The 22,292-nt window shown below is 47.0% G+C and overlaps 1 protein-coding gene across 4 annotated transcripts in view; it reads left to right on the forward strand.

Moving 5' to 3' along the window:
- Positions 1 to 18,421, forward strand: part of HNRNPA2B1 (heterogeneous nuclear ribonucleoprotein A2/B1) — a 33,225-nt gene extending 14,804 nt beyond the window's left edge. For 2 of the 4 annotated variants that reach the window (XM_063922007.1, XM_063922004.1), the window contains exons 7-13: positions 7,275 to 7,337; positions 7,987 to 8,106; positions 8,195 to 8,323; positions 16,109 to 16,191; positions 16,567 to 17,420; positions 17,589 to 17,707; positions 18,216 to 18,421. In XM_063922007.1, coding sequence (XP_063778077.1) covers positions 7,275 to 7,337; positions 7,987 to 8,106; positions 8,195 to 8,323; positions 16,109 to 16,173 — 377 coding nt within the window. In that variant the 3' untranslated portion in view covers positions 16,174 to 16,191; positions 16,567 to 17,420; positions 17,589 to 17,707; positions 18,216 to 18,421. The remainder of the gene's footprint in view (positions 1 to 7,274; positions 7,338 to 7,986; positions 8,107 to 8,194; positions 8,324 to 16,108; positions 16,192 to 16,566; positions 17,421 to 17,588; positions 17,708 to 18,215) is intronic. The other 2 variants (XM_063922005.1, XM_063922006.1) reach the window with 2 other exon arrangements.
- Positions 18,422 to 22,292: the final 3,871 nt, after the last annotated feature.

Below are 22,292 nucleotides of genomic sequence, written 5' to 3' on the forward strand. Positions count from 1 at the left end.
CTCACATACAAGGCCATCTCTAATTCCACTGCTCCCTACATCTCCAACCTCCTCTCCCTTCATACTCCCTCCCGCCCACTACGGTCGGCTGATGACCGTCGCCTCTCCTCTGCCTTGGTCACTGCTTCCCATGCACGAGTTCAGGATTTTGCCCGTGCTACACCCCTTCAGTGGAACGCACACCCCTTCAGTGGAACGCGCTCCCCTGCTCCATTAGACTCTCCCCGACCTTGCAAAGCTTCAAACGGGCACTGAAAACCCACCTATTTATCAAAGCGTACCCCTCCAATACATAACCTAGTCCTTAGGCTGCTCCTCCATCCCCCTGCCCCATGCCTTGGACATCTCTGCTTTGCTCGCATACCACCATCAGGCTTCTACCTGCTTGCTTGCACCTCATGTCATCTGTCTGTTGCCCCTAACCACTAGATTGTTAGCTCTTCAGAGCAGGGCCCTCTTTCCTCTTGTCTAAGCCCTCTTCTTGACAAATTTCACTCAGCGACCATCTTTACCTGCTTTTTCTCGTGCTGGTAAATGGCCCCTCTCTATCTTTGGCCGCCAGCCCCAAGTAGTACAATGATTACTCCTTCGCTACTTACATCTAAGCTGTATTATGCTTTGAGAATTGTGGTGCTCTTTGTTACCTGCACTCCATTTTTGTTATTTATTTACTGTTATGCTAAGTTTTGTCTCCCTGTACTGTCCTCTGTACGGCGCTGCAAAACACTTGTGGCGCCCTATAAATAAAAAATGTAATAATAATAACCATAATCAAAAAACAGAACCGGGAACCAAAAATTTAAACCAAAACACCACAGATCCTTAAACATCGACTTGATTGTTGAATGCAATGGAGGGGCAGAGGCTTTTATGTTTGGTGCGATGACTGCTCCTCTCTGTAGCCACTGGGCAAGAGGTACAGCAGATTGACCAATCACAGTGGTTAGGTGCACGGCATACATTGGGTGGATAAATGTACAAAGGGGCAGGGAAGTCCCTCAGATTAGTCAGAAATGCCCACTGGGCAGTTACCATTCGCGTCAAATGCAACTGCGTGGAAGTCTGGCATGGTTACATCTTATGTGACACCAGGCAAGTGGTTGAGTGCAAACTACTTTTCTCTAACGTCCTAAGTGGATGCTGGGGACTCCGTCAGGACCATGGGGAATAGCGGCTCCGCAGGAGACAGGGCACAAAAATAAAGCTTTAGGATTAGGTGGTGTGTACTGGCTCCTCCTCCAAGCCTCAGTTAGGTTTTTGTGCCCGTCCGAGCAGGGTGCAATCTAGGTGGCTCTCCTAAAGAGCTGCTTAGAAAAAGTTTTTAGGTTTTTTTTATTTTCAGTGAGTCTTGCTGGCAACAGGCTCACTGCATCGAGGGACTTAGGGGAGAGAATTTCAACTCACTTGCGTGCAGGATGGATTGGATTCTTAGGCTACTGGACACCATTAGCTCCAGAGGGAGTCGGAACACAGGTCTCACCCTGGGGTTCGTCCCGGAGCCGCGCCGCCGACCCCCCTTACAGATGCTGAAGATTGAAGGTCCGGAAACAGGCGGCAGAAGGCTCTTCAGTCTTCATGAAGGTAGCGCACAGCACTGCAGCTGTGCGCCATTGTTGTCACACACTTCACACCAAGCGGTCACGGAGGGTGCAGGGCGCTGCTGGGGGTGCCCTGGGCAGCAATATTTAATACCTCTATGGCAAAAGAATACATCACATATAGCCATTGAGGCTATATGTGTGTATTTAACCCATGCCAGATATCTAAAACTCTGGGAGAAAAGCCCGCCGAAATAGGGGGCGGGGCTTATTCTCCTCAGCACACAGCGCCATTTTCCTGCTCAGCTCCGCTGTGAGGAAGGCTCCCAGGACTCTCCCCTGCACTGCACTACAGAAACAGGGTAAAACAGAGAGGGGGGGCATTTTTTGGCGATATTTTGATATATTTAAGCTGCTATAAGGAACAACACTTATATAAGGTTGTTCCCATATATATTATAGCGCTTGGGTGTGTGCTGGCAAACTCTCCCTCTGTCTCCCCAAAGGGCTAGTGGGGTCCTGTCTTCGATAAGAGCATTCCCTGTGTGTCTGCTGTGTGTCGGTACGTGTGTGTCGACATGTATGAGGACGATGTTGGTGTGGAGGCAGAGCAATTGCCGATAATGGTGATGTCACCCCCCAGGGAGTCGACACCGGAATGGATGGCTTTGTTTATGGAATTACGTGATAATGTCAGCACATTACAAAAATCAGTTGACGACATGAGACGGCCGGCAAACCAGTTAGTACCTGCCCAGGCGTCTCAGACACCGTCAGGGGCTGTAAAGCGCCCTTTACCTCAGTCGGTCGACACAGACCCAGACTCAGACACTGAATCTAGTGTCGACGGTGATGAAACAAACGTATTTTCAAGTAGGGCCACACGTTATATGATCACGGCAATGAAGGAGGCTTTGCATATCTCTGATACTGCAAGTACCACAAAAAGGGGTATTATGTGGGGGGTGAAAACTACCTGTAGTTTTTCCTGAATCAGAGGAATTAAATGATGTATGTGATGAAGCGTGGGTTAACCCAGATAGAAAAGTGCTAATTTCAAAAAAGTTATTAGCATTATACCCTTTCCCGCCAGAGGTTAGGGCGCGCTGGGAAACACCCCCTAGGGTGGATAAGGCGCTCACACGCTTATCAAAACAAGTGGCGTTACCGTCTCCTGATACGGCCGCCCTCAGGGATCCAGCTGATAGGAGACTGGAAACTACCCTAAAAAGTATATACACACATACTGGTGTTATACTGCGACCAGCCATCGCCTCAGCCTGGATGTGCAGTGCTGGGGTCGTCTGGTTGGATTCCCTGACTGAAAATATTGATTCCCTGGATAGGGACAGTATTTTATTGACTTTAGAGCAATTAAAGGATGCTTTCCTTTATATGCGAGATGCTCAGAGAGATATTTGCACTCTGGCATCGAGAGTAAATGCGATGTCCATATCTGCCAGAAGGAGTTTATGGACGCGACAGTGGTCAGGTGATGCGGATTCCAAACGACATATGGAAGTATTGCCGTATAAAGGGGAGGAATTATTTGGCGTCGGTCTATCGGATCTGGTGGCCACGGCATCTGCCGGAAAATCCACCTTTTTACCTCAGACCCCCTCCCAACAGAAAAAGACAGTCTTTTCAGCCGCAGTCCTTTCGGTCCTATAAGAACAAGCGGACAAAAGGACAGTCATATCTGCAGAGGAAAGGGCAGAGGAAGGGGTAAGAAGGGGTAAGAGAGGGCAGCAAGCAGCCCCTGCCCAGGAACAGAAGCCCTCTCAGGGTTCTGCAAAGCCCTCAGCATGACGCTGGGGCCTTACAAGCGGACTCAGGAGCGGTGGGGGGTCGACTCAAGAATTTCAGCGCACAGTGGGCTTGCTCACAGGTGGACCCCTGGATCCTGCAGGTAGTATCTCAGGGTTACAGGTTGGAATTCGAGAAGTCTCCCCCTCGCAGGTTCCTAAAGTCTGCTTTGCCAACGTCTCCCTCAGACAAGGCGACGGTATTGGAAGCCATTCACAAGTTGTTTTCTCAGCAGGTGATAGTCAAGGTACCCCTCCTACAACAGGGAAAGGGGTAGTACTCCACGCTATTTGTGGTACCGAAGCCGGATGGCTCGGTAAGACCTATTCTAAATCTGAAATCTTTGAACCTGTACATACAAAAATTCAAGTTCAAGATGGAGTCACTCAGAGCAGTGATAGCGAATCTGGAAGAAGGGGACTTTATGGTGTCCCTGGACATAAAGGATGCTTACCTGCATGTCCCAATTTGCCCTTCACATCAAGGGTACCTCAGGTTCGTGGTGCGAAACTGTCATTATCAGTTTCAGACGCTGCCGTTTGGATTGTCCACGGCACCTCGGGTCTTTACCAAGGTAATGGCCGAAATGATGATTCTTCTGCGAAGAAGAGGCGTATTAATTATCCCTTACTTGGACGATCTCCTGATAAGGGCAAGGTCCAGAGAACAGCTGGAGGACGGAGTAGCACTAACCCGACTAGTGCTGCAACAACACGGGTGGATTCTGAATTTTCCAAAATCTCAGTTGACCCCGACGACACGTCTGCTGTTCCTGGGAATGATTCTGGACACGGTTCAGAAGAAGGTGTTTCTTCCGGAGGAGAAAGCCAGGGAGTTATCCGAACTTGTCAGGAACCTCCTAAAACCAGGGAAAGTGTCTGTGCGTCAATGCACAAGAGTTCTGGGAAAGATGGTGGCTTCTTACGAAGCGATTCCATTCGGCAGATTCCACGCACGAACTTTTCAGTGGGATCTGCTGGACAAATGGTCCGGATCACATCTGCAGATGCATCAGCGGATAACCTTATCGCCACGGACAAGGGTGTCTCTTCTGTGGTGGTTGCAGAGTGCTCATCTGTTAGAGGGCCGCAGATTCGGCATACAGGACTGGGTCCTGGTGACCACGGATGCAAGTCTGAGAGGCTGGGGAGCGGTCACACAGGGAAGAAACTTCCAGGGAGTATGGTCAAGCCTGGAGATGTCTCTTCACATAAATATACTGGAGCTAAGAGCGATTTACAATGCTCTAAGTCTGGCAAAACCCCTGCTTCAGGGTCAGCCGGTGTTGATCCAGTCGGACAACATCACGGCAGTCGCCCACGTAAACAGACAGGGCGGCACAAGAAGCAGGACAGCAATGGCAGAAGCTGCAAGGATTCTTCGCTGGGCGGAAGATCATGTGATAGCACTGTCAGCAGTATTCATTCCGGGAGTGGACAACTGGGAAGCAGACTTCCTCAGCAGACACGATCTACACCCGGGAGAGTGGGGACTTCATCCAGAAGTCTTCCACATGATTGTGAACCGTTGGGAAAAACCAATGGTGGATATGATGGCGTCCCGCCTCAACAAAAAACTGGACAGGTATTGCGCCAGGTCAAGAGATCCTCAGGCAATAGCTGTGGACGCTCTGGTAACACCGTGGGTGTTCCAGTCAGTGTATGTGTTCCCTCCTCTGCCTCTCATACCAAAAGTACTGAGAATTATACGGCAAAAGGGAGTAAGAACGATACTAGTGGCTCCGGATTGGCCAAGAAGAACTTGGTACCCGGAACTTCAAGAGATGCTCACGGAGGATCCGTGGCCTCTACCTATAAGACGGGACCTGCTTCAGCAGGGACCGTGTCTATTCCAAGACTTACCGCGGCTGCGTTTGACGGCATGGCGGTTGAACGCCGAATTCTAAGGGAAAAAGGCATTCCGGAAGAGGTCATTCCTACACTGATAAAACCCAGGAAGGAGGTGACTGCACAACATTATCACCGCATTTGGAGAAAATATGTTGCGTGGTGTGAGGCCAGGAAGGCCCCCACGGAGGAATTTCAACTGGGTCGATTCCTACATTTCCTGCAAACAGGATTGTCTATGGGCCTCAAATTGGGGTCCATTAAGGTTCAAATTTCGGCCCTGTCGATTTTCTTCCAGAAAGAATTGGCTTCAGTTCCTGAAGTCCAGACTTTTGTAAAAGGAGTACTACATATACAGCCCCCGGTTGTGCCCCCAGTGGCACCGTGGGATCTTAATGTAGTCTTGGATTTTCTCAAATCCCATTGGTTTGAGCCGCTCAAATCGGTGGAGTTGAAGTATCTTACATGGAAAGTAACCATGCTACTGGCCCTGGCTTCAGCCAGGAGAGTATCAGAATTGGCGGCTTTATCATATAAGAGCCCATATCTGATTTTCCATACGGACAGGGCAGAACTGCGGACGCGTCCTCATTTTCTGCCTAAGGTGGTGTCAGCGTTTCACCTGAACCAGCCTATTGTGGTGCCTGCGGCTACTAACGATTTGGAGGATTCCAAGTTGTTGGACGTGGTCCGGGCATTGAAAATATATATTTCAAGAACGGCGGGAGTCAGAAAGTCTGACTCACTGTTTATATTGTATGCACCCAACAAGATGGGTGCTCCTGCTTCTAGGCAGACGATTGCTCGTTGGATTTGTAGCACAATTCAACTTGCACATTCTGTGGCAGGCTTGCCACAACCTAAATCTGTCAAGGCCCATTCCACAAGGAAAGTGGGCTCATCCTGGGCGGCTGCCCGGGGGGTCTCGGCATTACAACTCTGCCGAGCTGCTACTTGGTCAGGGGCAAACACGTTTGCAAAATTCTACAAATTTGATACCCTGGCTGAGGAGGACCTTGAGTTCTCTCATTCGGTGCTGCAGAGTCATCCGCACTCTCCCGCCCGTTTGGGAGCTTTGGTATAATCCCCATGGTCCTGACGGAGTCCCCAGCATCCACTTAGGACGTTAGAGAAAATAAGAATTTACTTACCGATAATTCTATTTCTCGTAGTCCGTAGTGGATGCTGGGCGCCCATCCCAAGTGCGGATTGTCTGCAATACTTGTACATAGTTATTGTTACAAACAAATTCGGGTTGTTATTGTTGTAAGCCGTCTGTTCAGAGGCTCCTACGTTTGTCATACTGTTAACTGGGTTCAGATCACAAGTTATACGGTGTGATTGGTGTGGCTGGTATGAGTCTTACCCGGGATTCAATATCCTTCCTTATTGTGTACGCTCGTCCGGGCACAGTATCCTAACTGAGGCTTGGAGGAGGGTCATAGGGGGAGGAGCCAGTACACACCACCTAATCCTAAAGCTTTATTTTTGTGCCCTGTCTCCTGCGGAGCCGCTATTCCCCATGGTCCTGACTGAGTCCCCAGCATCCACTACGGACTACGAGAAATAGAATTATCGGTAAGTAAATTCTTATTTTAAAATGACTCCTTGAACAGAAGGTACTTTAAATGTTAATAGAATATATAGTGTTTTTGTTTTTAAGTAAATTCTTTCAACCCCCTCCTGTGTGTGCAGTGTTTGCTGTTCAATTAACTTTTTCAGCTGCATATTCACTAGAATGACTTGTTATGGATATCTAGAACACCTACCTCTGTCTCTTTTATCCAGTTTTGTTTTATTACTGTTCCCCAGTTTTTTGTTCTAATTATAAAGCACAACAGAATATGCTTACTATAAGAAACTGTTAGTAAAATAGGACTTTACATTTATTATTTGTGTACTATATTGTAACTTTTCACTTTCATCTGCACACTTTTCCAGTGCATTAGTGTAAGCCTTAAAGGAGCAGAATAACTATTTGAGGGCATGGTTGAGGAATGATCAATTGTTACATGCCTACATCTGTTATAAGTAATAGACCTGTCTACCAGTGCTCTTGCATAATCATGGTTGTCTTTACCAGATGGCTATGGTGGTGGACGCGGGTATGGTGATGGATACAATGGATATGGTGGTGGTCAAGGAGGTGAGATTATTTCTCTGTTCTGTATTAAATGACTCAAGATAGCATTAAGTCATCTTAGGGGGGAATTCAACAGTGACAGGTGCCCAACAGAGTAATTCAATTGGTGCGTTCGGGTGCCAACAGCTGCCGCCGCTTCTGCTCACAGCAACCCCCCCCCCCCCCCCCCCTTCCTGTCCTGCAGAGAAGAAATGTGCAATAAGTGACTTGTTTGACAACTTTCTGTATAGCGCACAGCACTTTGTGTTTTGCAAGGGAAAAACAAACGATGCCGTAATAAAATAAAAAATTTAAATGTCAGGGCTACGTGTCGCTCATAACATTTCACAGAAACTGCAGATGCAGCTTCTCTATGCCCTGCTTGAAGTGCTGTCCAAAATACTATGTAGATAGGCTAACAAGTGTTAAGATCACCAGGTATTCCCAGCACCACAGTCAACATCTGTTTTATACAATGGATGGTACAGCTGTATCAGACTTATGGAAATTTGTAAAATGTAGACTCATAATAGCCAGCTACTGTCACATTAGTTCAGTGTAGTAAACACAGGCCTTAATTTCCTCTTATGCCTTGGACCAGTTCTAGCCAATAAATATTAACATTTTAGAAACTTTTTTTTTCTTTTCTTTAATTCACATTTTGCTCCTACAGGTGGCAACTTTGGAGGTGGACCAAGTTATGGTGGCGGACGCGGTGGATATGGAGGTGGCCCAGGCTATGGCAATCAGGGTGGTGGATATGGTGGAGGAGGATATGATAACTATGGTGGAGGTAGTTTTTGTTGTCACTATGGATGTGATGCTTGTTTAAAAAAAAAATATATTTTTGTTTTTTTAAATTTGCCTCTGGTTGCTCTTAGGGAACTATGGTGGAGGCGGAAATTACAATGAATTTGGAAACTACAACCAACAATCGTCAAGTTATGGACCAATGAAGAGTGGTGGAAACTTTGGCGGCGGCAGGAGCATGGGAGGACCATACGGTGGAGGTAAAGAGAAGAAAGATCTTATCTATAGCTTTGACTGTCATACACAATATTGAAAGCATGCTAGTAGATGGCCCAACCTCTTGAAGTGTTAATGGTCCCATTCCCTGCTGACAGGACATTAAGCTCCTAAGGGACCTATTCGCAAGCCCACCACGGCGAGTGTACATTCCCGCAGCATGCCGCCACCCTTAACAGCCAGAAGAGTGGTGAGTACGGAGCCGGTGCCCCGGCCATTATGGTGGCATGAGGGTATGGAGATGCACTACTTCTACACGGGGCAGAATGCGTCTCTGGATACAGTACACGTCTGTCCCCGTACATAGTACCCATACTGGCATAACAGCCTTAAAACTGTTTTTTCTCCATTTTAAGCACCAGATTTCTCAACCAGTATAAAAAAGGCGGGTAGATCGTCTGCTATTGAAGGGGTGGGGCTTCACTATGAGAGGATCCAGTAGCTCTGCCTTTTTCCCTCTGCAGTAGCCACAGGTGTTGGCAGGACAGGGACGTGCAGCTCCTCCAATGTGACTTCAGATTGCCTCAGCGGTGCCAGGGGGTCATAGCAGGGGGGGTAGCGATTTATTGGTGTACTAAGTCCCCTATCAGGGTACTTGGTCTGCGACCTGGCTAAGCTTGGCATTAGCGATGTGGGGGCTGGCTCCAAACAACTGTCTTCCTGAAGGGCTCTTTCTGGGTTAAGTGTGTGTGCAGTCACATTACGTGTGCGTGTCTTGTACCGCAGAGTGTTCCTCTTCACCGGGGGGCTCAGTACTGGGTACTCGGGGTTCACAGGCTAGCGGGGCTGAACCAGAATGGGTTAATTCTCTTAAGGGAATGATCTCAACTCTTTCTACAAAATTGTCCCGCAGTGAGAGATACTCAATACTTAAAACAAACTGAGTTTATGAACAGAGACTCGGTCCCCAAAACAGCGTCTCAGTCCCCTCCCATTTGACCGCAAAAGAGAGTTCTGGCCCATATCCTGCAGTCTGACAGGTCAGACATGGAGTAGGAAGAGGTGGACTCCGGGGGGGCAGATGCAGAGGCTCTTATAGAGGCTATCGGCGATGTTCTGCATATTCCCAATAAGGTGTCAGAAGAGTGAGGAATCTTATTTTAATGTAAAGAATTTCAGTCACTTTTTCTCCTTCATCCACTAGGGGCCACTGGAGTGCAGATACAACGGGGTTATAGTAGGCAACTGCTTCAAAGGAATCAAATACCCTGTTCGAAGAATCATGGGTTAATCCCGATAAGAAGTTTCAGATCCCTAAAAGGTTGCTCTCATCTTTTCCTTTTCCTCTGGAGGATAGGAAAAAAATGGGAAAATCCACAGATCATGGACGCATCAGTCTAAGTCTGTCACGTAAAATTGTATTGCCTGTTCCTGATGCAGCCTCCCCGAAAGACACGGCTGATTGTAAAATTGAGACTACACTCAAATCATTGTACACAGCTGCTGGGGTGGCCCAGAGACTCATTATTGCGTGTGTGTGGATCACTAAAGCCATTGCAAAATGGTCAGGTAACCTAATTGAGGTGTTAGATTCCTTATCTAGGGGGGATGTTGTCTTATTCCTGCAGCATATACATGACTCTGCAAACTTTATGGTGGAAGCCATAAAGGAAATGGGTGTGCTTAACGCACGCACCACCGCTGTGGCAGTGGCTTAGCCAGTGGACTGCTGACATGGATTCCAGGAAAGGAGTGGAAGGCCTAGCATTCACAGGAGAGGCCTTGTTTGGAGATGAATAAGACAAATGGATTTCCACAGCTACTGCGGGTAAGTCTACGCTTCCTTCTGCAGCCCCCCCTCAGCCAAGAAAACTTATTCAGCTTTTAAGTTACAGCCCTTTCGGGCGCCCAAATTTAAGGGCAAATCCAGAGGTGCTTCTACATCCTCCAGCGGCGCAAGAGGTAAACCACATGCAACAGCAGGTGCTCAGGCACTTCTTCCTCAAAGACTTAAGCATGACTGACTGCAATGCCTGGAAGGCTGTCACTGGGAGCTCACCTACAATTCTTCAGTTAGATCTGGTCAAATTCGTGCCAGGACCCCATGGTCATAAATCTTATTTCTCAGGGCTACAGACTGGAGTTCCAAGAGCTCCCACCTCACAGATTCTTCAAATCAGGCTTGCCAGTTTCACAAGAGGCAAGTATAACTATACAACATGCCATCCACATACTGGTACAGACTCGCGTCATTGTTTCAGTTCCACCTCATCATCTAAACAAGGGTTACTTTCCCAACTTGTTTGTAGTACCGAAACTGTACGGTTCGGTAAGACCAATTTTGAACCTTAAGTCGTTGAACACGTACTAGTGAGTGTTCAAAATCAATATGGTGTCTCAGAGTGGTGATCTCTGGTATAGTAGAGGGGGACTTCCTAGTGTCTCTGGATATCAAGGATGTGTACTTTCATATTCCGATCTGGCCACCTCATCAGGCTCCTCTACAGTTTGCACTGCAGGACTGTCGCTACCAGTTCCAGGCCCTGCCATTTTGGTATCTCCACGGCACCGAGGGGATTCACCAAAGTGATGGCAGAGATGATGTTTCTACTCCACAAACAGGGAGTGAACATAATTCCCGTACCTGGATAATTTCCCGATAAAAGCACCGTCCAGGGAACAGTTGCTGGACAGCACTGCTCTCCAGGATCATGAGTGGATTCTGAACCTTCCAAAATCTCACCTAGAGCCAACACGTAGGCTTCCATTCCTGGGAATGTTACTGGATACTGAGTCGCAGAAGGTGTTCCTTCCGTTGGAAAAGGCATTAGTAGACCAGTGGATTGTTTGATATGTCCTGAAGCCAACCCGGATATCGGTGCATTCGCTTTCTGGGGAAAATGGTGGCCTCTTAAGAGGCTCTTCAATATAGAAGGTTTCATGCAAGACCCTTCCAGCTCGATCTTTTGGACAAATGGTCTGGATTGCATCTTAACATGCACCAGATGATCCGTCTATCGCCAAAATCCAGGATCTCCCTTCTGTGGTGGCTAGACTTCTCACCTCGTTGAGGTTCGGAGTTCAGAACTGGATTCTGCTAACCACAGATGCATGCCTCAGAGGTTGGGGAGCAGTCACTCGGGGGTGCAGTTTCAAGGAAGATGGTCAAGTCAGGAAGTTGTCCTTTCAATCCACTTTCTGGAACTCGGGGCCATATACAACGCCCTTCTGCAGACCTCGCATTTTCAAGATCGGGCCACTCAGGTCCAGTCGGACAATTAACGAAAAGCAGAGCAGCAATGTCGGGTCAAGAATTCTCCTCTTAGCAGAGAAACGCAGTGGCATTGTCAGCGGTCTTCATTCTGGGAAGCAGACTTCCTCATCAGACACTACCTGCACCTGGGGGAGTGGGGCCTTCACCCGGAAGTGTTCAGGTGCTTGACAAGTCGATGGGGATATCCACAGATCGCCATGATGGCCTCTTGTCTCAACAAGAAGCTCAAGCGGTATTCCACTTCGAGAGACCCACAGGCAGTGGCGGTAGACACCCTGACTCCATGGGTCTATCAGAGGGTGTACGTGTTTCCTCCACTTCCTCTGATCCCAAGAATTCTAAATAATAAAAACGAACGGTTCAAGCGATTTTTAATTGCTCCGGACTGGCCAAGAAAGGCCTGGTACGTAGACCTTCTGGAGACGCTCCTCGAAGATCCGTGGCATCTACCTCTTCGCAAGGATCTTCTGAAACAGGGCTTGTTCGTATATCAGGACTTACTGCGGCTACGTTTGATGGCATAGCCAGGAGAGGGATCCCCTAACAAGGTTATCCTGATTGTGATCCAAGCCAGGAAAGGGGTAACGTCCTAAGCATTACCGTTGTATTTGGAAGAAATACGTCTCTTGGTGTGAGCAGAATTTTCTGCGGTGGAATTCTATCCTGGATGTTTCCTGCTTTTCTACAAGCAGGAGTGGATATGGGCTTACGTCTGGGCTCCATAAAAGTCCAGATTTTGGCCTTGTCCATTTTCTTTTAGAAACAGTTGGCTTCTCTCCCTGAGGTCCAGATGTTCTTGAAAGGTGTTCTACACATCTAACTTCATGCCTCCCACCGCACCTTTGGGATCTCGATGTGGTGTTGCATTTCCTCCAATAGGACTGGTTTTTAGCCATTACAGGAGGTGGACATAAAATCTTACGTGGAAGACAGTCACGCTGTTGGCCTTGGCTTTAGAAAGACGTGTGCCTGAGTTGGGAGCTTTGTCTCATTAAAAGTCCCTATTTAATTTTCCATGAGGACAGAGTTGAACTCGGAACTCGTCAGCTATTTCTTCCTAAGGTGGTGTCTGCATTTCACATTAACCAATCTATTGTGGTTTCGGTTGTCAGACACCTCTGCTACTTCAAACTCTTTGGATGTTGTGAGGGCTTTGAAGGTGTATGTGAAAAGAACAGCTCGTCACAAAGACGGACTCGCTGTTTGTTCTTTATGATCGCAATAAGATTGGGTGTCCTGCTTCTAAGCAGACTATTGCACACTGGATCAAACTTACTAATCAGCATGCTTATTCCACAGCAAGTTTGCCATGTCCAAGATCTGTACAGGCCCACTCTACTAGGTCGGTGGGTTCTTCCTGGGCGGCTGCCCAGGTTGTCTCGGATTTACAGCTCGTCGAGCAGCTTCTTGGTCAGGTTCGAACAAGTTTGCTAAGTTCTACAAGTTCGATACTTTGACCAAACTGAAGGTCCTCCGAGGCCAATCGGTTCTACAGGAACCACAGCACTGTACCACCCAGTTTGGGAGCTCTGGTACATCCCCATGGTACTAAATGGACCCCAGTATCCTCTAGGACATAAGAGAAATTAGGATTTTAATTACCTACCTGTAAATCCTTTTCTCGTCCGTAGAGGATACTGTGTGCCCGCCCAGTGCTTCATTCTTCCTGCCCTTAATTGGTTAAGTAATGTTTCAGATGTTCCTGTTTTCAAGTTTGGTTAGCGTGGCTTTCCTCTTGTGTGCTGGTTCGGAATCTCACCACTATGCTTTTATAGCCTTCTCTTAAAGTATGCCCGTCTAATCAGGCACAGTTTCCTAGACCAGTGGTTCTCAAACTCGGGGGGGGTGGGGGGATGGTCATGCTATATAGTATACAATGTAAATTCTGGTACTAATGAAACTGATATAGGGGTATATGCAATTAGCGGCGAATCGCGGCAATTTTTCGGCCGTTTATCAATTCGACAGTCTAATTTCGGCAAGTGGGTGCCGAAATTGACCATATGCAATAAAAAACGGATTCGACAGTCCCGCTGACGAAAAGCGGCCGATTTGACGGATTTTGTTAAGTTTTTTTTTTTTTTTTTTAAACTGGAAAAAACACGGGAAAAAATGGCGTGGGGTCCCCCCTCCAAAGCATAACCAGCCTCGGGCTCTGCGAGCTGGTCCTGGTGCAAAAAATATAGGGGACAAAGTAGGGGTCCCCGTATTTTTTTACACCAGCATCTGGCTCCACTAGCTGGACAGATAATGCCACAGCCGGGGGTCACTTTTATACAGTGCCCTGCGGCCGTGGCATTAAATATCCAACTAGTCACCCCTGGCCGGGGTACCCTGGGGGAGTGGGGACCCCTTCAATCAAGGGTTCCCCCCCCCTAGCCACCAAAGGGCCAGGGGTGAAGCCCGAGGCTGTCTCCCATACAAGGGCTGCGGATGGGAGGCTGATGGCCTTGAGAAAATGTAAAGAACATTGTTTTTTTCCCAGTAGTACTACAAGTCCCAGCAAGCCTCCCCCGCAAGCTGGTACTTGGAGAACCACAAGTACCAGCATGCGGGAGAAAAACGGGCCCGCTGGTACCTGTAGTACTACTGGGAAAAAAATACCCAAATAAAAACAGGAGACACACACCTTGAGAGAAACTTTATTGCACACCTGCCGACACACACATACTTACCTATGTTGACCCGCCGACTGCCACGTCTCCTGATCAGACGATCCGGGGTACCTGTGAATCAAATTATACTCACCTCAATCCAGTGTCCAGATATAAATCCTCGTACTTGGCAAAACAAATAAACGCACACCCGGACCAGCGGACTGAAAGGGGTCCCATGTTTTCACATGGGACCCCTTTCCCCGAATGCCGGGACACCACGTGACTCCTGTCAGAGGTCCCTTCAGCCAATCAGGAAGCGCTACTTCGTTGCACTCACCTGATGGGCTGTATGCGCGTGTGACCTCAGACGGCGCATCGCAAAGCCTCTCCATTACTTTCAATGGTGGGAACTTTGCCGTCAGCGGTGGGGCTGACCGCGGGTGATTTCACAGCTGACGCAAAGTTCCCACCATTGAGTATAATGGAGAGGCTTTGCGAAGCGCTGTCTGACAGCTTAGACGTGCAGCCAATCAGCAGAGTGCCAGGACGTTGCGCTCGCTGATTGGCTGAAGGGACCTCTGTGACAGGAGTCACGTGGTGTCCCGGCATTCGGGGAAAGGGGTCCCATGTGAAAACATGGGACCCCTTTCAGTCCGCTGGTCCGGGTGTGCGTTTATTTGTTTTGCCAAGTACGAGGATTTATATCTGGACACTGGATTGAGGTGAGTATAATTTGATTCACAGGTACGTGGCAGTCGGCGGGTCAACATAGGTAAGTGTGTGTCGGCAGGTGTGCAATAAAGTTTTACACTCAAGGTGTGTCTCCTGTTTTTATTTGGGTATTTTTTTCCCAGTAGTACTACAGGTACCGTTTTTCTCCCGCATGCTGGTACTTGTGGTTCTCCAAGTACCCGCTTGCGCGGGAGGCTTGCTGGGACTTGTAGTACTACAGGAAAAACCAATATTCTTGTCATTTTCTCAAGGCTATCAGCCCCCCATCCGCAGCCCTTGGATGGGGGGGGGACAGCCTCGGGCTTCACCCCTGGCCCTTGGGTGGGGGGACCCCTTGATTGAAGGGGTCCCCACTCCCCCAGGGTACCCCGGCCAGGGGTGACTAGTTGGATATTTAATGCCACGGCCGCAGGGCACTGTATAAAAGTGACCCCGGCTGTGGCATTCTGTCCAGCTAGTGGAGCCCGATGCTGGTGTAAAAAATACGGGGGACCCCTACTCTTCTTGTCCCCCGTATTTTTTGCACCAGGCGCAGAGCCCGGTGCTTGTTTTAAAAATACGGGGGATCCCCTGTCCATTTTCCCCCCGGATTTTTAGAACCAGGACCGGCTCGAAGAGCCCGAGGCTGGTTATGCTTTGGAGGGGGGACCCCACGCCATTTTTTTTCCGGGATTTTACCATTCCATCTATAAAAAAAAAAAAAAAAAAAATATATATATATATATATATTTTTAAATATATAAATAATACTTGTGCCTCCCAAAAACACTAACCAAGTACCTAATCCCTTCTAATATAAATAGATATGCTATTACCAATAAAAAACACCCAAAAAAAAAACATGTTTTACATTTTATTTTTTTTATTAGATTCACCCACCAAAGTGTGGCGGATTGAAAATGACGAATTTACTGTCTAAAAGCACTGTTGTCGAATTTCCAAACTTCAATTGAATATACATTTGTCGAATTGCCGCATTTGTACCATTGCCGAAAAGTCGAATTTGACAAATGTCAAATTTTGAAAGTCCGTTTTTTTGACGGAAAGTACTGAATTGCATTGTCGAAATTTTTTTTATTTTTTTTTTTAGGCGAAAAAGTCACATTTTTCGACAATTTCGGGAATTCGACCGCAATTGCATATACCCCATAATCTGTATGGAGCTGTATATTAAGCTTTTTAAATGGTGTGGGAATTTTTTATTTTATTTTTTTATTTTTGTAAAGGAAACTATGGTCCAGGAAGTGGAAGTGGTGGCAGTAGTGGATATGGAGGGAGAAATCGCTATTAAATTCCAAACTCCTGCTGGGTAAGTACTCTGAATGCACTCCTCAGGTGGGTGGTTTTTTTTTTTTTTTTCTTTCTCGTTTTGTCCTCAGGCAGATGGACTTTAAATCTGCTTCATTTATTTGAAGACTGTATTAAATTGTAAAGCCCACACTTCTCGTGTTCTTACTCCTCCTCCTGTGCATCATTACATTTAATTCCACAAATTTGTCAGGCTCACAGATGTGTTGATTTCATATTTTATTGTCCGTTTGCGCAAGGCCTAAGGTGTGGATTTTTTTTTTTTAAGCACATGTTCAGCTGCAGGTTAAGCTTATCAGGATAGTATTGTCTTTAAACTGGGTAGCTGGATAATATCATAACCTATTCTTTTTACTCTTTACTTCTGTTGAAACAGGCTTCACTGTATAAATAGGAGAGGAATGAGAGCCCAGAGGTAACGCAGCTGCAGGTTATCGAGATTACAAAGTTTAAGGAGACATTATCTCAGTCATGCATATAACATGCAGTGATATGACAGAAGACACCAGAGCAGATGCAGAGAGCCATTTTGTGAATGGAGTGGAATATATTTAAGTACATAACCTTACAATGGAGGAAGGACTGTAAAAATGTCTTTAAGACGGTTTCATAGGTTTTTAATTGTTTATTTGTAGTGGTCTTTGTACAGAGTGCAGCAGCATTTTCTTTTTGATAATGTTAAATTTTTAAGTTACAGGTAACGTGAAACTTTTTTTAAAGATTTCTGAACAGTTGAAGCAACTAGCCAGGATCATGGTGTATTGAGACTTTTTGTTTTCCTTTTAAATTTCAGTGTGTATAGTTAATGAGCTGTTGTACACTTTCATTTAATAAAATAATTCGAAAGGAAATACTTGTCTGTTTCTAGACTTATGAATTTTCTTGTTACAAGGAAGAGTAGCAATGAGTATTAAGTGTCTGTGTTTTGCCAGTTATAAGGAGAAAAGTAATTAGGTTGCTGAGGGTATCACTGCAAAGAGAAACTCCTGTTTAGATCTTTTAGATGCAGCTGCTGCTTCCATGGCAAGTAAAGGAAGTTTTCCCAGCGAGGTACTCTACCCAGAGACACAGGTCTAGTACAAGAACCATTGAGAGCGACTTCTAAGTTCAGTCTTTTAACACTGAGCTAAAGTTCTGGATAAAGGTTTTTGCTACACTAGATTAAGGATGTCTACGAAAGCTGAGGGGGTAGAGCAAAGTAGTGCTAAGCTTCATAGAAACATCTTGTAGGTAAGATCTTATTCTTTCTATTTAAACCAGTTGATTGCAAGTATATAGTGTAGTTGCTATTTTACCCTCCTAAACATATTATATATTAAAACATATTTTTTTGTTGCGCACAATTTGAATTCTGTAAGATTCTTAGTACGGTTTTTTTTTTTCTTGCTGGAATTTTAGCAGTGGGTTGAAAATGGACAAGCAGTCTGACAAAGACTGAGCTTCGGTTCAACAAATGAAACAAGGGGCATACATATCCAAGTGGTCCACATTTATGGGGTCCTTGCAGGATGTTACAGGTAACTAAGCTTTTATCATGGTTCATCTTCACTGTGCTGCTTTTCTGGCTCCCAAGCTAACTAAATTTGACACTAGTCTTAAAGGTTTCTGAGTCGTTAGGGTTTTTCTTCAGAGCCCCTATTAGGAATTTTTTATTTTTTTTGCCAGATAATAGCGGTGCTACAGTGGCTGGACTTCTATAATGTGCAGGTAGATTTGCCTACTCGGCTGAGATGGTTGGGACTAGTAGCAGTTCTGTTTCTCAGATGCACTAACACTTTTTTCAAGGGCTTCCGTTGTGCTCGGTTGTTTTTGTTATATGCAACAGAATTCCCTTCAGGGCTTATAGAACAGCCCCAAGTTTCATTATACACCATAATGAAAATTGAACTTTTTGACCCTTTCATAAAATGTCTTATTTGTCACAGTTCTCTAATTTATTCATCTCCATCAATTGCTCTCTGTTCTTGAGCTGGATGGTTATGTCATAAAACTAAAGCCATAACATAACTATTCCTTGTCTGACAGGTTCTGGAGCAGGTATCATTGCACATGAAGGCTCCAAAATTTGCTGCAGTGGCTCTGGCCCAAAGGCTTCAAGAATGATTGGCTTTTGAGAGAAATGGAGATGAAGTGCCAATGTGCAGAATATTTTTTATTTTTTGTGAAACTTCCAGGCTGGTTCTGCAAACTTAATATGATGTTTTAATAAAGCTTATTTTTATTTGTGTAAATGGTTGACTTTGTTAATGATCTTGTGTCTCCGTTATTCTACCTGAGCAGTTAGTGTGGCTTTGGCACTCCTAAAATTTTCTTTGTAGCAGTACTATAATTCCTATTTAATGTGATACTGCAGAATATGCAACAAGCTGTTTTTGTGGTTTATGTAGTCCTCAATGTGAGTATATTATCCATAGAATGAATTCACTTAATGGGTATTTCTGCAGTGGGGTACACTGGTATTCCATAGGGAATAACATTGGGGTGTAGAGTTGGATCTTGATCTGAGGCACCAACAGGCTAAAAGCTTTGACTGTTCCCAGGATGCATAGCGCTGCCTCCAGGCACTGGAGCTCCGTCTGTAAGTTGGTGCCTGCAGTGCAGGCAGCTAACAGGGAGGGCTGCACTAAGCAGCCCTGAACAAAGCTTTTTGAAGAAAGAAGACTTCAAGGGCCGCAGCACAGGCACTTAGACTGACGTATAGCACTTCTGACATCATGCTGCGGTTCCCTCACCTCCCCCCAGCAGCGCTGTATACTCCTGCGCCCTGGTTGCAGAGTACTTACAGCGGAGGACTCCGGTCTCATCAAGCACACACAGCTGCTCTCATGGATCGCGTGGCCGCATCTGCAGGGAGGTGGTAAGAGGGTCCCCCAGGCAGGATCCACTGAAATCGTAATCCGGCGCAGTATTTAGGAGACAGACCGTGCGCGCTGGTGTAAAGGGACCCCACTAGACCATCGGGGCAAGTGGCATTTATTAAAATCTGTTTCAAATAGGTCCTGCAGTACCTGGTGGAGAAATCCAGCAAGGGGATAAGGCTCTGAACTGTAGCACCTCCCCCAGGCGCCATTTACTGCAAATGTTACCGCCCTGGAGCTTCATATCTCTCTCCCTGTCAGCATTTGGGCACCATTACGCACATGCTGAGCTGGTTCTGGGACTGCTGGGCAATGTCTCCTCTGTAAAGCCACCTGCATCATCAGCGCTGTGCATTTACAGGACACTTAAGTATTCTGCATGTCATTCAGTCCGTGTTAGTTTAAGAGTGCATAACTTTAGAGTTATTTCTTTTTCATCCACTAGGGGTCACTGGAGTACTCTTGGGATATGGACGGCTTCCGCAGGAAACAGGGCACTGAATATTTAAATTTAGAACTCTCCACCCCTCCATATCCCCGAGTACCCCAGTGTTTTTTCTGTGCTCATGCACTAACAGAGGCTTGTGTGGGTTCCCACACTTAACTTTGAATATTTTTGATTTAAATTTTTCATTTTTACCTTTTTATTACTATTTCAAGCACATCCCTTCCCAGTTTCTCCTAAAAACATGGGTCCGGGATAGTGCCGCTGCACAGAAGCAGCGCATGGCGTGTCGGTCCTCACAAAGAGCACCCTCACAGCCACACGCAGCTCACTGATTGCTGCTACAGCTGGACGGAGCTTACAGAAAGAAGCCCCGTCACAGCCATTACCTGATGCAACAGCTGGACGGAGCTTACAGACAGAAGCCCCGTCGCAGCCCTCCCTACAGGAGACAAGGTATGCTGGGGGGGACGGGGCGGTCCGCGCACGCTGCTGCCCTGCTGTGTGGGGTCCGTGTTTAACTGCCGCTAATACACCAGCCGCTCTGTCCGGCCGCTCCGTCCGCCCGCCCCAGCCGCTCTGTCCACGCTGTATCCAGCGCTAAGAGGGGGACAACCGCCGCAGCTGAGGATGCTCTGCGCTCACACTAGCTCCAGCCAGCCGAACTCCGTTCGCTCAGCGGCTCTCCTTACAAGCGTCCCCCCGCCTCCCTGCAATGAAGGTCAGCTTCCCGGCACCCGCTCCCCGCTAAACTACACGGAGCACAGGGGGATGGGGGGGGGGGAGGGGAGGGGTAGACAACTCTGATCACAGACAGTGCTGCTGCAGGGGAGATAAACTTATAAGGCTGCATGACAAGATTTCATATTCAGGCACCATAGGTATATTAATAGACTATTGAGCCTATATTATACACAGGAGTATTGTACCCTAACCTGTGATTATCAGTGTAAGCATGGCATGGGGGCCATTTTAACCATGCTTCCTGTTTTTTTTCTGTTTGTAATTCCAGAACGTTCCTGTCCTACATCTCTACTCCATCGGAGGCGCAGGGGTGTTAGTGGGAATTTTGGTTCAGGTTTCACATAGGCTGGCCATGTGAACTGCACTTCGGCTATATATATATATATATATATATATATATATATATATATATATATATATATATATATATATATATATATATATATATATATATATATATATTATAAAATCTATATATCTCTAACGTCCTAGTGGATGCTGGGGACTCCGAAAGGACCATGGGGAATAGCTGCTCCGCAGGAGACTGGGCACAAAAGTAAAAGCTTTAGGACTACCTGGTGTGCACTGGCTCCTCCCCCTATGACCCTCCTCCAAGCCTCAGTTAGATTTTTGTGCCCGAACGAGAAGGGTGCAGTCTAGGTGGCTCTCCTGAGCTGCTTAGAAAAAAGTTTAGTTTTAGGTTTTTTTATTTTCTCTAACGTCCTAAGTGGATGCTGGGGACTCCGTAAGGACCATGGGGAATAGCGGCTCCGCAGGAGACTGGGCACATCTAAAGAAAGCTTTAGGACTATCTGGTGTGCACTGGCTCCTCCCCCTATGACCCTCCTCCAAGCCTCAGTTAGATCTCTGTGCCCGAACGAGAAGGGTGCACACTAGGGGCTCTCCTGAGCTTCTTAGTGAAAGTTTTAGATTAGGTTTTTTATTTTCAGTGAAACCTGCTGGCAACAGGCTCACTGCATCGAGGGACTAAGGGGAGAAGAAGCGAACTCACCTGCGTGCAGAGTGGATTGGGCTTCTTAGGCTACTGGACATTAGCTCCAGAGGGACGATCACAGGCCCAGCTTGGATGGGTCCCAGAGCCGCGCCGCGCCGCCGGCCCCCTTACAGAGCCAGAAGGCAGAAGAGGTCCGGAAAATCGGCGGCAGAAGACGTCCTGTCTTCAACAAGGCAGCGCACAGCACTGCAGCTGTGCGCCATTGCTCTCAGCACACTTCACACTTTGGTCACTGAGGGTGCAGGGCGCTGGGGGGGGCACCCTGAGACGCAATAAAAACACCTTGGATGGCAAAAAAATGCATCACATATAGCTCCTGGGCTATATGGATGCATTTAACCCCTGCCAGAATCCATAAAAAAGCAGGAGAAAAGTCCGCGAAAAAGGGGCGGAGCCTATCTCCTCAGCACACTGGCGCCATTTTCCCTCACAGCCCTGTTGGAGGGAAGCTCCCTGTCTCTCCCCTGCAGTCACTACACTACAGAAAGGGTTAAAAAAAAAAAAAGAGAGGGGGGCACTAATTAGGCGCAGTATTAACTATACAGCAGCTATAAGGGGAAAAACACTTATATAAGGTTATCCCTGTGTGTATATATATATATATATATATATAGCGCGCTCTGGTGTGTGCTGGCAAACTCGCCCTCTGTCTCCCCAAAGGGCTAGTGGGGTCCTGTCCTCTATCAGAGCATTCCCTGTGTGTGTGCTGTATGTTGGTACTTTTGTGTCGACATGTATGAGGAGAAAAATGATGTGGAGATGGAGCAGATTGCCTGTAATAGTGATGTCACCCCCTAGGGGGTCGACACCTGAGTGGATGAACTGTTGGAAGGAATTACGTGACAGTGTCAGCTCTGTATAAAAGACAGTGGTTGACATGAGACAGCCGGCTACTCAGCTTGTGCCTGTCCAGACGTCTCATAGGCCGTCAGGGGCTCTAAAGCGCCCGTTACCTCAGATGGCAGATATAGACGCCGACACGGATACTGACTCCAGTGTCGACGGTGAAGAGACGAATGTGACTTCCAGTAGGGCCACAC

This window comes from Pseudophryne corroboree, chromosome 5 (genome assembly GCF_028390025.1).
Source record: "Pseudophryne corroboree isolate aPseCor3 chromosome 5, aPseCor3.hap2, whole genome shotgun sequence".
Lineage (NCBI taxonomy): Eukaryota > Metazoa > Chordata > Amphibia > Anura > Myobatrachidae > Pseudophryne > Pseudophryne corroboree.